We start from the raw sequence: 15,666 nt of genomic DNA, 5'->3' as shown, positions 1-15,666 counted from the left end.
CAACCAAACAGCGACTTGCCAGTCCTAGTCATGAGATTTGAAAGATCTGCTCACGCAAGGCAGTGTAGTCTGAAAAGAATAGAAAAGGCCGGGGGACGTTATAACAACAATGTGCGTGACAAACACGATACGGTTTAATGTTGCTAGACACCACAGAAATATCAATTGAGGTGAACTAAAGCGATAAAAATGGAGATAAAACATGGCGTGGTCTTATAAGGAAACATTCTGGAAATGAGTGATGATGGCGTGTCCAAAATTTCCTTCAATAGGCTTATTGTAATGTCTGGCAAACGTCTGGGCATTAGTCCTGTCTCCTGCTTTCAGTATTTCTGCCAGTGTTAGTGTGGTATGATTTCCGTGCGAAGTGGAAGCTGATCTGGCGCTGTGCCCGGAGAAAATTCCAGGATCGATACTTTCATCGTTGAGGACACGTTTTACCCATTTTCCCACAGTAGAGGCGGAGACCGGCTTGTGCGGCTGGGCACAGCTGATAAGGAGTTTGGTGTCGCGCGTGGTGCGCACAGTTTGCGCACGCGCCATGTACTCTTGTAGGTGTGACACAATACAAAGTGACTCTATGCAGGGTAGGCAAGAAACTCAATGGAGGCGAGATGTCTTCCGGGCCTGGTAGTTTTGAGTTTCTCACCTATGGTGACTACTATTTTCTCGGAAAAGGCTTGCATAAGGGCAGTATCGAGTTTCGTAAGGTCTGACATCTCTGACCTGTTAGTAGATAAAGTAGCATAGTGGTCTTCAAGGTGAGGGTTTTCAGATCCAATGGTGATAAGGGACCTAAGGAGGTATGATGTCGAAGGACTATGCTGACTTCCCATATGGAACTGTGCCTTGGCAAGGAGGATTTAAGGTCAAAGACGTCTTTGAGGAACCTAACCACTTGTGGATGTGTGCCAAAGGTAATGCTGGTATAGGCAGGATGAGCACTAAGGACAGAGCGGACCGTGCGGTGTTTATTGCACTGTAACCTAAACCAGAAGACAATAAGTTTGCTAGAAAATCAATGCCAGTTTCAACGCTCGCGTCCAATCGATTAATTTTCCTCGCCTTGCAGAACTGTTCCCACCGCTTGAGGTATACCATGGTATATAGTACTTTACGCCAAGAAGCCATTATGATGTCTTCAGCTGCGGCAGAGGTGCCGTAACTTGTTAAGGTTTGCCTGATAAGAGGCAGACCAGAAGAGATAGTTGTTTGTGCAGCGGATAGGTAATCTCTGGTTGATTGGGAAGCTGTAAGTGCCTTTTGCTGGGCTGGAGTTGTACGGGATCGCAAATTGTCATTTGCCTTGCCAGTGGGAACCATGGAATTACATTGGTCAAATAAAAAGATCATTCAGCACCAGGAAGAAAGAACATATCAGGAATACAAAACAGTGTAAAGGTTCAAATGTTGCAAAACATGCATCGACTTTTGATCATGTACGGTAATTGACTTTGATAACTCTACGATTATTGACAAAGGAAAGAAATAACCGCATTAGAAAAACACTTGAGTCATGGCATACGACCAGAACTATTGAGGCGGACAACAATTCATGCCCACTCCCTAGACAATACATCCTTTTAAACAAACATTAATCTTAGCACTTCTAGCATTCCTCTGAACATTCTTTTTACATATTTTTAATTTATTCGCATCACCCCCACTCTCTATATTTAAATGTTTTAACGGTTCATTTGATGTTATCAGTTATGTTTATCCGTTGAAGACAATAGACTGGCTGTCGAAAGCTCATATTTTTAATAATTTTTACCAGAGAACGGCTATTCAACTTCACTAATTTTGCAATATTTCGGATCCTTGCGTGAGCAAGGGAAATCCGGGTAAATTTTGTCTCATATTTCGAGGTTATTCAAACAGAAACTTACACTTGCCACGTATCCACATTGCCCACCTGATAAAAATGTGTCGAAAAAAGCGTTGATCTCTCTCCAAAATCGTTTTTTGGACGTCGAAATAAATTTCCGCTATACATTTCCTAACAGCGACTTGCAATGCATATATGTTTGCCCCTTGGCGATCCCAGAACCCTTTTCGTATAACCCCTGTCAACCAGGGCGCTTAAACGCTTGTACACTGTCAACTGTAGTCATTCAATCAGCGAGGTAAGCAAGCGACGACCCGTTCCCATTGAGGAGTACGCCTTCACGGTATTTATCTCAATTTATTAGCTTTCAATTTTCTAGACATTTAATATGTTAGTTATCTTCATCATGCAAAATCAATATTAATCCCCAGCACATGGTAGGATTCGTGGGCTTTTATTGAACTACAGCGGTCAAGAACCTTTCTTTTGCTTCCCATTTAATAACTGCAAAAGAAATTTCTGGGCTTAATTAATACGTAAAGAATTATTTTAAGCGCGGATAGTTCCTCAGTATTATGATATAACGCTCTTAATTAAGGAGTTTACCCACACCAAATGGCGGGCGACCATCCATAGTGGAGCATCCTTGTGTGAAGCAAACGTAACAAACGCAGATCAGCAAGGAAATCGAGAGCTGTCGTTCCTCTGTCAGCTGCCGCTTCATGTATTCCATACCCACACTGTTCTAGATCGTTCCGGGCGCATATTAGCCTAATCAGCCAGCTACGCGCCCATCACCGTCGCGAACAAGTTACATACAAAATTGTCTCTCTCCCTTTATAATTGACGAGCTAAATGGTAAATATTTTTAGGATACATCTGTTGTGATGCTAGTGTTGTTTTCAAATTTCTAACCAGGGGCTCGTTTGTCGAAAGTCCCGTTAACTTTTCAGGTCCTAATAGCAAATTGTGAAACTAATGTACGAATTGCCCGTTTTAGAAAGCTGGTCTTAGAGTTATAAACGACGAAGTTTCGTACCTCAAAACTGCCTGGGTTTAAAAACAGAGAACAGGAGAGAGAGACAAGGTCTTTGAAATTTGGCGGAAAAGTTTGAGGGTCTAGATAATTATACACTCACGTGACTGTCTATTGATGCCTCAATAGAACAATGCATTATGGGTGGTTAACCTTGGCAATATGCGAGAATTAACAACTATTGACCGAAGTGGAGGTGGCTAGCGGTGGATATTTACCGAGCGGCGAGGAAAAAAAAAACTCTAGCCACCGACACTGAGGTGAATAGTTGTATTAGTATATACTAAAACAGTGAGATAATATACACCACAAAAAATTAATTTTGATGTTTTCTTCACTTGTCATGGATGCAAATCGGGATGCCATTTTGTCCTGAGTTACTCGGAGGTAAATAGCACAGGATATCCAGAGTTTGACGAGCCAATCAGTGCGCGAGTTCAACGCTATCCACTGTTTTAGTATATACTAACAAAATTTATTGACATGGTCCTCAATACTTTTCCAGGGCTTTAATTTTTTTAGTAGAGGCATGAGGTTTGGGATTTTCATTAAGTGGTATTACCTTTCAGATTTGTTTTAACAAAAAATTACTTGTGCATTAGACTCTCCAAGCCTGAGATATCCACCAGGGCTGGTTTATTGGTGGAATAAAAAAAATGGTGAAGTAAAATCGTCGGTGTTTCAACAACCTCAGGTGAAATTGTCTTCAGAGTGGAGTAATTTTCAAATTTGAATTGTGGGAAATTGTTGGATTTGTTGCTGGGGGACAGTAATATTTTAATTTTTTCAGTAATTTTACTGCAACAAAGTGAATTAACTGGTTTAGTTCCTTGCATTGGAGGTGGCCTGACCCAACTATTTTGTTTTCTGCATTCGATACCCTCTCTGACATGCCCATTTGTTGTCGTAACGTCTTGACAAAATGGTTGTTTTATGTAAAAACAGGCATTGCTATTTACAGACTTTAATGCAAAACTTTTTTACACCCCAAGGTTATTCTACTCACTTACCTTGATGTTGTCTTAGCAGGGATTGTCAGTGATCATTGTCTCATGAAATGATTCTGATCTTGTTTTGCATTTTGAAGAATATAATAAAAGCTCATACAGAGAGCATTCGCATCAGGCTTTCAGCTCTTCCCTGTCGTGTGGATGACCTTTCCCCTCAAATTCAGTGGTCCATGCACTTAACAGCAACTTTTCTTCCTTTGACCAATTACTCATTTCTTTGGGTGTCTCTCTTTGATTGAATTAGGCCTGCTTCAAACGTTAGGCTTCTGCTGCGTGGAAACTTAAATGAATTGGACTTGGCAGTGGCACAACAATAGCACAGGAGTGGTTTCAAACATCAAATTTACTTCAGTTGCAACAAATTCAAAGTGAAGAAAACAACAAAACACATCTTCTATCCAGCGGTCACTTGCAGCATGCACAGCAGATTAATTTTCATAACAATTATGAATTGATTTCGGCACAGCAGTAGCACAACATTTGAAACTATGTCATGCTAGTGCTTGTGACATGGCATGCTATTGAATTGGATTGCCGTGTGGAACTTAATTCAAACTGCCACACTAAATGTTTTCAAACATCACGCTACTTTCATGCTAAAATCAAATTTAATTTCTGAATAATTAGTTCAGCTTGGCAGTAGCACAACATTTGAAAGTGGCCTCGATGTCTCTTTGTGTTTTTTCCGGATAAATACTAAAGCAATGTGGGTAAAATTTTAATACTCTTTTTTCAAGGTCTGATCTGCTTTGTGGATCTGACATAAGGGATTGCTTGAGAAACAGTCCTCCTTGGACTGCTGTGAACTCTGCAAACAAAGAACTCTGCTTGTCCTGACCACGTGAAATTGGCATACAGTAAGAGCATTTTGGAGCTATTTGTTCAGAATGTAAATGCTCATTTGCGCAGTTCAAAAATCAACTGAGCTTACACCCAACTGAAAATAAGTTAATTTAGAATATTATTTTATTTTTACTAAAATTGTGTCTCCAGTGAAGTCATGTAAATCTGTCTCCAGACAGTGTAGGAATGTTATGTTAATGGCAATGGCCAAGCATTGAATACCTTGTTAGATATTACCTGATTAAAATTTTAATAAGGGTTACGTCTCCGGCACAAGAGATGTCATCAGGATATCCTTCTTTTGAAGGTCTTAAAAATTGAATTTACAGGATGCCATGTGTTAAATCAATATTATTTTTGACGTGGTCAAATTGTTGTGGTGATAAAATTATTCTTGTGGAATTTCTAAGGAAGTTCTAAAAACCAAGAGGCATTTGTTTTCCATTCAGGTTCGCTGACTGACATTTAAATGTGTAAGGGTTACTGATTTCATAAGAGCTATTAAGATGTTCATGACTGAAAGGATTTTGTGGTTTTGGAGCACATCAAGTCATGTTTTCTTAGAAATTCCTTGGTAACTGAAAGTGCTGTGTATGCATGTTTGGTCATAAATAAAAAGCTTTAAATCGAAAATGAAAATGAAATCACTTTATTGATTAATTTCCTGTTGTTCCATAAAGCTTATTGGTTTAATCTTGAGCATTGATTTGAATAGGTATGAATTTGTTTTAGGAAACTGAAAGTGCATGAAAGACAAGCAAAGTTGCACTAGCTCAAGGTGAAAGTGATGATGAAGTGACTTAAATAGTGACTGCTTTCTATTTTTTTCAAAACTTTGGTTCATTCTTGAGCTAGGATTGAATGTATAATCATTTTATAATCGGCTAATAAGTTGCAATAGAGTAAATGTGGTTGAATCTGTGCATGTTGTTAGAAAGATGCATCTGTTTTGGGGTTTTAAGAGATGGGTGTGATGCAGACTAAGGTCAAAGAGTCTTTCATTACAATCCAGATTGCTTTCATCAAATAGATTTTTGTTTTCATCATTACACAAGGCTGCTGCCTAAGAAAATTTTAAAGGGGCCCTCATAGCTAAACGCTGAGAACTTAGGAGCCCAACATATGAAGTGAAAGGTGTTGCTGTGAAAAATTAAGGCGCCCAGAGCTATTCTTTGGGAGCCCCAGGCTACCGGGCTCCTGTTAGGCAACAGCCTTGTTACATATATTGCATTAGGATGAGTATCTTTTCTTTTCAGTGAGATTAAAAATGAAAATTGCTAGAACAGTTATTGTTATAGTGAACCTAGTGACTGGGAGTTTAATTGTATTAAAATCTGGATGCTGAATATTTGTAGGATACATTACTGTATGTCATAAGTATTTTATAAAGTAGCAATTTAGTGAGAAGTGCAGTGCATTTACTTCATATTCATAACCAAAGCAAACTAGATGTATCTTCCTTTCTTGAAGAAAGTTTACAAGTCTTGTCAAAAACATGATTTAAATGCATTTGGTATCTGTGTTCAGGGAACAGCACACTCTGAAAATACAATACAATGGTGGCTAGAGTTACCACCACTTCAATTTTGTAAATGTGCCCTCACACTACGTATGTGTAGTGTAAGTGTGGGAAAACACACTTCAAATACTCTTAGTTTTTTATGCTTTTTCTTGTAAAGAGAAATAAGATCCCATTGGTATAATAATAATTGTAGCTTTTGTAACAGGGACTTGAATTTGTAGTCCAGTGACCATTAGTTTTTACAGGAGGTAAGTACATGGTTGTTACAAATGTATTTAAGTTGTAGCTCTCTATATTTCAGAAATCTTTTTTTGCACAACCCTCAAGTCATACATACGCAACTGGTGTTCTGTTCAGGGTATCAGCACATACTTTTTCCAGCTGTCGTTTCACCTTGTGTTCAAAGTACTACAAGAAAGGATCATCTGTTGAATGGCTGAATGTTGCCAACTTCTATAATCCTCTAAAACTGGTTGAGCTTGATTTCCATGAATTTTAACTGCTTTGCCACCCTGCTCTCATTCTGTTGTAAACAAAGGATGTTTGGAAAGCTGCCAGCTTCATTTCTTTGATGACTCCCAGTAGTTGATTTTATGAGTGCCATTATCATTACTTAGTAAAAAAGTATTGCGTGTGCAGACTTTAATCTCTTTCCTATTAAATGAAAACGTTTCTTAATTACCCCTTTCACCCCTTAATCTTACATGGAAATTTTAGATCCTCCTGTTCAGTATTAATTTTTTCGTTTGATCATACTCGGGGGTTGACTAAAGCTTGGTTATTGTTCTTTCTTGGCCATCACATGTATTCGACTAAGTATTTTCAATTAAAAATACTTTTAAAGTAAAATCTAATGGCTAAACAGTCCAGTAGGACAGTGGAGGCTAGAGTTGCTGTTGTTAAGAATGACAAAAGTTTGCTGCATTTAATTATTTTGGTGTGGAAGGAATTAAACTTTTCGAGCAGGCTCTGCTGAGACAGGGTTGCCCTTATTATAAAAATAATATTTATGGTTTGATCAGGCATGCTGGTTGAGCTGCTTTTTGTCATTGAAAACAATAGTATTTTCATTTTACATGTACCCTGTCATTGTCTTTGTGCTCAAAGATCCTTTTTTTGGTTGACCTTGAAATAGTTGTGACAATATCATGTGGTGCCAGGTTGTCTAAGCACCTTCTTTGTGGGGAATCATAAATTCAAGACGGTTTCTTTTGTTTTCCTTTTGATTTAATGTTAATGGAACAATATACTTAATCTTTTATGATTACTAATCACTTGCAGGTACTTGTAAGTGCATAACAATTTAACCACAAGTAAAAAGTGTAATTATAACATCTTAAAAATGCCAGAAATTTGCCTACAAACAACGCTGTGGATTATGCTTAGGGTGAAATTAGATATGAGGTTTGCAGCTGTGAGTGTAATTAAGTACAGTGTACTTCATTCATATGACACACATGAGTCACATGAGGAATATTAATAGTACAAGTTCTAATTTTAGGCCCTGTTTACTCACAGATCGGTTAACCCTAACAATATGAGGGTGACAGTTAGTCAGCATACATGTATTGCACGTGCAAAATTTTGTATGCAGGTTACATAAGCATCAGTAAAACCACATCCAAATTTTCATGTGTGAGTGCTAGAGTAACACTGCCACCAACATCACCCAAGCTTCCTTTAACCATGATCACTCAACATCCCTCTTATTATTTTAGGCTTGATTGAAATAATTATTTGTACATGTATGCATGAACAATTTTTAATCAGGAATGCTTTCGCAGCTTTTATAAAGCACCTTATTTAATTAAAAGTTAAATACCTTCTTCCTTGATCCTTGTAACAATAAGCTGTGCTGGTTACATGTAAATTCTGATTTCCTCTGTGTTCTTTATTTTGTTGTGGAAGAGGCCTTGCTAGGGTGCAGCTGTGTCACCTTTTTCATGTATTTTTGTGCTGATGATACTATGAATGAAGAAGACAAATCTGTGTTTTTGTAATAATTATTGTCTTTTAAATGTGTTTGTAAAGGGAAAAAAAAGGAAAGGCAAGGAACTTTATTTAAGTGTCTAATCTTCTAGCGCTGTAGAGCACTAATCGGGGACACTGTAAATTGAAATTAACAAGTTAACGCAAATCAAATCAAGGTCACTGCAGCCCGGCAAACTCAATCGAACCCAATCGCTCCATTGAGTTCGATTGGGTTCGGTAATCAAACATAATCGGACTAACCAAAATTTTTTGCCAATCAAACGCAATCGAACATTCAGTGTGAAACTAATCATTCTGGAAGTGGTGGTAAACGAAACTTTAGCAACCGGGTTTTAATTGACTCTTCTCTGACTAGCTTAAGAATATCACTGGTCGGTGTTATTCCAAGTGTTGTAAAGACTGATTACATAGTTTACTGTCCTGTTCATGTTATCCAGTATTGTGAATTTGTCAGTTTTGAATCACCTAAACAATAAAGATGTTAGTTATTTGTAACGTATTAATAATAGCTTTCATAATTGCCCTAAAACATGGTTTAAAGAGTGAAATCCTTCCAGTTCTATTGAGACTGAAAGCTTATTAATTTTTGTATGCCATTTTATTTTTCTGCCAAACAAAATCAAGTTGAATTACACTGTAATCGTGTCAATTTAGTTCTTTGGTGTTCTGTAAGGGAAGTTATGATTGAACTTGCCGAAAAACTTCCAGTTCGATCATGTTTGATTCCTGAACCAATCGAACGTCAATCTAACAAATGATTTCAATTGATTTTTGGTTTGGTTTTGTGTCATTGAATATCCCAGGCTGTAGCTAGTCTACAATGAGCAAGCATTCTGTACCAAATTTCCCTGTTATAGCTATATTAATTAATGTTTGTTGCTTGTGCTACCCCTAACCTCTTTTTCATCTTGGTCGTTCCTTCTTTGTTGTTGTACACAAAATTGATTGTTTTAGTCATTGTCTTTGTCCTAGCTTTGTATTTCTGGTTTTTAATGTCATGCTCTACATGTATACATGTCCAGGTCACTTGTTACTTATAGGCCATTCCGGCATTGTGCAGGAACTGGGGCGAGTTTCAAATTTGAACCAATCAATTAATTGATACCATCACATGAATGATAACATTGAGATTGACCATCTGTCCAATGCTTTTAGGTCAGAGACCAAGGTACAAACTGTAAAACATAGTTAAAAATCGATGCAAACATCAGTCTTTAATTTTGAGGCTGCATTCCCCAAAACCATATACTGTAAACTCTTAAAATGGATTTTTAAACTATTTTGTAAAGTCAGTAACTTGGTCTCTGTTCAACCTAAAAGCATCAAACTTGGACAGATGGGCAATCTTAATGTTATTGGCTGCTTCCGCTTTAGCTTAAACTGTAGTTAATATCTAGCTCTGTTGACCTGGATACCTTACTGATTACATCAACTGTTTGTTTGTGTGCTTCACACCCCATCAACATATGTTTTTTCCGCCTCCTTTTTACTGAGGATGAAAAGGCAATCGTTAATAAATCCCAGGAAGACATAAATACAGGAAATTGGTGGTTAACATTAGCCTGTTCGACTGCAAAGTATGACAGTTTGCTGACCTACATTGACAAATAAAGTATGTATGTATGGAAAGGCAACCCAACTAGTGTTTGTCCCAGATGGCGACGCTGGAAATGTTCATTTGAGTTCTTTCTCAAAACTAAAGGCATTACAAAGGATTCCCAGAGGAAAGCATTCCTCCTTCACTGCACGGGAAAGACGTCCAGGATATTTTTGACATGCCTGAGCGACCCAAGACCACTTCCAGAAAGTGATTGCAAGTATGCGAAAGCCACAAGTTCTCTAGACGCACATTTTTCACATCAGGTCAACATTCCTTTTGAGCAACACCAGTTTCGACAGTCAAAACAGGAAGAATCAGAGACAGCCAATCAATTTGTGCTTAGATTATTCCAGCTGTCGAAGATCTGCGAATTTGGAGATGGCAAGGAAGAACAAAGGTGTGATCAGTTTATCGATAAATGTAGGTCACGCAATCTTTGCAAGAAATTTCTCAAAGCAGGTGGAACACTTACACTTGAAAAGGCACAAGAGATTACCAGGTCAATGGAAGTGGCCCAAAAATCAAGCTAGGTTGATTGAGAATGATTCCAAGAGTGAAATTGTTTGTGGGTTGGATGACAAGCAACAGGTTTCCGACAAAAAGAAAAGAGGGAATTGCTACCGATGCAGGCGGAAGGCCATTTCTCACGAGACCCTGAATGTAAAGCCAGATCAGTGATCTGCCAAAAATGTAAGAAACCTGGACACCTCACAAAGTTTTGCGGGACAAAAATCACAGACACGACCAAAGAGAAAGTGTTTGCCACGTCATCAAAGACAACAAATGTACAGGAAAGAATGTTACAGTAACCTATTTAGAACAGCTTGCGTAAATTCTTCTTCCGTAAATGCGTCATGATGTTGATTCTTGTCATTTGGGCATGACACCTGAAAGACATTGAGCTCACACAGTTCTTAAATGCCTGATGTAACTGTAAGGTGTGTGCTTAGGATATTCATGGGCTTCCACTGTGGACAACCCAAGCCCCTAGATAGAACACTGCCCCCATGGCTAGTGGATTTCTGCAAGCAAGCCATGAGTATCCATTCCCACCACCTGTCACTTTGATGTAAAAGGGAAATAGAGGAAGGGGTAGGGTGGTAAAAAAACAACAACAAAACAAACAAACATGCAAGACAACTACAAACCACATAAGAATCATGGGACATGGCTGCATGTGATTAAGCTGCTATGATTCATATGGGGTACTCGAAAAAGGGGTTGTCCAGTCATCGGAGACAACCAGTCTGAGAGAGTTTACTGGGTGACCAGTGTTTGGTAGCCTGAGGAAAAAATAACAGACAACCCAGCCAAAAATAGAAAATTATGCACTACCTGACTTGGTTGTTGGCTTTCTATTGTTGATGTCCGATAGTAGTGTGATGTTAATAATAATTATATTTATTATTGATTTGCACCAGCTGAGCATTTTCCGGTGTTTGGAATAGCTTTTACAGAAGGAAAATGCAAGAGTCAATGTCACCAACAATGGAAGATACTGTTTTCAAAATCCAGACTTTCATAAACAAAACACAGGTGCACTGTGGGACATTCAATCTCGATCTTTGTGTGATAGCATCTTAACACGGCATGCATTTAATTGCAATGGGTTGGTTTCCTGATGGGCAACCAAGGATTAATCAACCGAGGACAACCAAATTCACGGATTTGTTTGCCTTGCTTTTGAAAAAGGGACAATTAAATGTATTAACCTGCATAGATTATGTATTTGCACTGAACTTCACTAAAAAAAAGGTCTCATACTGAAAGAGAAATGAAAAAAGGATTGGTCTTCATTTGTGCTAAATTTACATTATTTGAAAGAAAAGGAAAGGAAAGAGGAGGCAATGTGATGAGTCTATTAACCCAAACCGAAACCGGCCATTTTACTCTGTCTAACGCCAAACAATTTTACTCATCAATGGGGAACCCCTTGGAGTCAATGAGTTAATAACTCAGTGAAAAACTATGTCTCTGTTAATAACTCACTGAAAAACTATGTCCCCGTTAATATATACAATATCTTTTTTAGTCCTAATTTTGAGTCCTCTCTTGTAATGTGCTTAAATATAGATGTGGAATGAAGACATATCAGCTCAAATAAGAGTAAGCAACTTACACCCATTGACTCATCAGGTGCCCTAGGACACTGCAGTTGATGAGTAAAATCATCTGGCATTAGAGTAAAATCTGTGAGTAAAGTCTCACTCCCAAGAGTCAATGGGTTAAATACATGTATGTTCAGCTTTTTAAGGCTCTTATAAAGACTGTATTTATGTGTTCTGGCAAGGTGATTCACAACTTTGGGGTAGAGTTGGAGGCTGTAAACTGCAGGTTCCAGGTTAGGATTACACCTGTCGTTGTGTCACCATATCTGAAACAACCCAAACCTTTACTAATGTTAACATTAGGCCTAAACACTATGCTATAGATAATGTTTAATGGTTAAGATAGCATTTTTGTAAAGGTTTGGTCTGTTTCAGTTACGGTAAAACAATGTCCTGCAACCTCAACTTGCAGCATGCAACTTGCACTTTATACTCTCTGTGGTAGAGGCACTTAATTGTTGTGACCTGGTATGCACTGTTCATTCTTGCAGGTACATGTAAACGTTAGCTGGCCAGTCGGCATGGATGTGCCTCCACTGTTGCAGCTTCTTTTGCTACGATGGCAGAGAGGTAAAAAGCCAGAAGGAGCAAACAATTGCCAGGATATTGACAAAGGATCTTGCCATTCAGCCGATGGTACCCAAGAAATGGAAAAGAACTTTATTGTTGTTCTTCATTATTGCAAACAGGTAGTTTTAAAACATTTGGAGGACACTGTACCGGATTTTATCTTTTTGTTTAGGGAATTTGATGATGAGAGATTCAGTCCCATAAACAGCCTCTATGCCCTTGGTTCTTTAGCCTTCAAACAAGGAAACATTGAATATTTGGGAAATGTTCAGACTTTTGTCATTGAAAACTATGATTCTCCTGATGCCAGTTTTCTGATGAATGATCTTGGGGTAATGTTGAGTATAAAAGGGATGTATGAAAGAAGTGGGGAATGCTTTTCCAAAGCCAAAGAGTGGTTCCAGCAAGAGGAGGACCATCTGAAAAATGCTGTTGTCACGTTAAACTTAGCAGCGTTGTACATGATCCTTGGAGATTATAAGAAGGCATGTGATTTTTGCAATGATGCAGCTGACTTGTGTCATGACATCACCATGAGGTCAACAAAAGACACTAATCTGCCTATGAAGGTTTTGAGAAGAACTGCTGATCTTTTGAGTGAGTGTGGAAACTTTGAAAAGTGTTGCCTTATTCTCAGGATTGGTGGAAAGTACAACTTTGGTGCGAGAAGAGCCTCTAAAATTGATGTTAGGAAATGGTTGATGGAAATCCAACTCAAAGAGCAAACTGGTGAAAAAATTGAAGTACAAGAGCTTTGGGATTGTAGCTCTCACTTGCTTCTTTTTTTAGAGAAGACAGATGCACAGTCTTTGAATGCAGACCTCATAAGAACAGTTTTCACAGCTGCAAGAGTTAACCACAGGAATGGTCTTCATGAGGAAGCTTTGAAGTTATTGGATAAGCTGGAAGCTGCCTTGCTTTTGACGGGTGGAAGAAAGGATCCCTTGTACGGGTTGATGCTGTTTCAAGTTGGTCGGTTTAAATATGGCTGTGGAATGACGAGTAATGCTGAAAATGACCTAAAGCAAGCTGATGCAATTTTGATCAAGCACTTTGGGAGAAACCATTTAGTGGCATATTGCAAGAAATTATTAGGTTCTTGTGCCATGCTGAACAACAACTTTGGTGATGCCTCTACAAACCTTGCTGAAGCTTTGACCTTTTTTCAGGATTTAAACAGTCAGCACTTTGAAGTTGCAGACATTTCCTTGAAGCTTGCACAACTACAAATTGAAGAGAGAAACTTTGAGCATACCAGAGAGATTCTTCTTGTAAATTCAGTGCAAAAAGCAGTGGAAATGCATATGTATAGTTTTGGTGAAATCTCGCCCAAAGCAGGTAGTGCGCATGTCCAAGCTGGACTGATTCTGCAGAAAGTTGACAAAGGTGCAGCTATTGACCAATTAAATAAAGCTCTTGAAATTTACTGTAGTCTGGGGATTCAACTTTACTGTCCTGTCATCAAGCTGTGTCAAAGTATGACTGGTCTCTTTCAGTTGTGCTTGGGCAACAAAGAGGAAGCTGAAAAGTGTTTTGTTGATTCACTAAAGGAATCGCCTGTAACTGATGAATCCTATCATGATGTCATGTACCAAGTTGACAACTTGGCTGCTGAGTTCAATCCTGGTTGTTTTAAAGAAAGGCCTCTCTATCAGAGGGCTGAGATGTTTTCCCTTGTCAGTCTTGTCACCATGAAAAAAGAAAAAGACGACAGGAAGAAGTATCTTGATGCCCTTGTCAGTCTTGCAGAGGAGAGTGACACTGAGGAACATGGAATAATTGACTTTGCAGGGCACTCTTGTTTTTTCAGTCACATACATGTATCTTACCTTGCAGAGCCATATGTCCACTTTTTTATTTTCCCAGATCCAGAATTCAACTCCGAATTCTCAAATGATGACGAGGTAACGATATCACGTTTCAAGAATTCATCTTGCATTCTGTTTTGGAGAACCTCTTGCAAAATTCAAGAGCTGAAAGAGTTGAGGAATTTGAACTTTCAGATCCGTGAAAGTGTCAGCACTCTCTTTTTGCAGCCCAAATTCAGAAAGAGTTATGAGGAGACGGATGACTTCTATCTTGAACTTCCACTCAGAAGTTTGTCCCTGTGTTTTCAAATTGATTGTCTTCCTCTTTTAGTAGAGATTAAGTTTGGTGAACCAGGTAAAGAATGTGCAAATTTTGATTACTTAACAGATTCGTCATCTCAGCCCGCTGTTCATGTTTCATACCTTTCCTATGAATTTTCCAACAAGCGCACAGCTGAACTAGCATTTGATGGCTTGGTTTTTAGCTCAAGTAAAGAACCAGTGCTAAACGATGTAAAAGTTCTTGAGGTTGCTGATGGTCATTCTCCACCCATGAATTTTGCTTTTTTCGCTTCTCGACATAGCAGGTATTGTCACTTCTCTGTTTTTGTGGACGAGGAGTTACCAGTATTAAGAGTCAAGTCCCGTCATTTGAACGAGACAAGTTCAAATGGTTTCTGTTTCTCTGTGCAATCTGCTCTAGAAAATGTGATGTTGTCTTTGTATGAGACTTTCAGAATCAGTTTTGAGCCTCTTGTACAGTTGTCTTGTGAAGGTTGCCGTACGGTTGGCATCAAGGAATCTTCAAACGTTAATTGCAGCAATGCAGTCAAGACTGAATCATCCATCACTAGTCCTCAATCAGGAGTGTTCGTCAAGAATTGTGGAAGTGACTCTTTCACAAAGAAAGAGTTAAATTCAGGCACTAAACATCTTTTAAATAGAGTGACTTGTAGGCACTCCTTGCATTGTGAAGGCAGCAACAGAGAATCTTCAACTAGGAATTGTGGCAAGGAAAGTAACCAGAAACCATTCCCATCAAACAAAACATCTCTTGATTGTGCAAGTGCACAGGTCTTAAAATCTGACTTTCATGAGGAATGCCATGTGAGCACACTTCAGAATCAGGTACATGTAAAATGTTTTTGATGTTTTCAGCCTGTACAGAGTTTCTGGTGTTTTTTCTGCATTCCAGATATTTAGTTGCATGTACAGCATATGCAAACAAATTTGTTGGCTTTCCTCTATATTTTTGAAAATGGGATGTTAAAAACTCACAGTTTGTACCACACCCCCCATAGTTGACTGGTTGCTTGGTGCCAATGAAAGTGAAAAATATTTTCATAGTT

At 38.5% G+C, this 15,666-nt stretch overlaps 1 protein-coding gene across 5 annotated transcripts in view; it reads left to right on the top strand.

Moving 5' to 3' along the window:
* Positions 1-15,666, top strand: part of LOC138051545 (uncharacterized) — a 141,239-nt gene that overhangs the window by 112,630 nt on the left and 12,943 nt on the right. For 4 of the 5 annotated variants that reach the window (XM_068897764.1, XM_068897765.1, XM_068897767.1 and 1 more), the window contains one exon: positions 12,431-15,445. In XM_068897764.1, coding sequence (XP_068753865.1) covers positions 12,461-15,445 — 2,985 coding nt within the window. In that variant the 5' untranslated portion in view covers positions 12,431-12,460. Of the gene's footprint in view, positions 1-12,430; positions 15,446-15,666 lie in introns of those variants that run through there. The other variant, XM_068897769.1, reaches the window with a different exon arrangement.

This window comes from Montipora capricornis, chromosome 6, assembly GCF_036669925.1.
Source record: "Montipora capricornis isolate CH-2021 chromosome 6, ASM3666992v2, whole genome shotgun sequence".
NCBI classification, from domain to species: domain Eukaryota; kingdom Metazoa; phylum Cnidaria; class Anthozoa; order Scleractinia; family Acroporidae; genus Montipora; species Montipora capricornis.
This window is presented reverse-complemented; position numbering and strand designations above follow the sequence as displayed.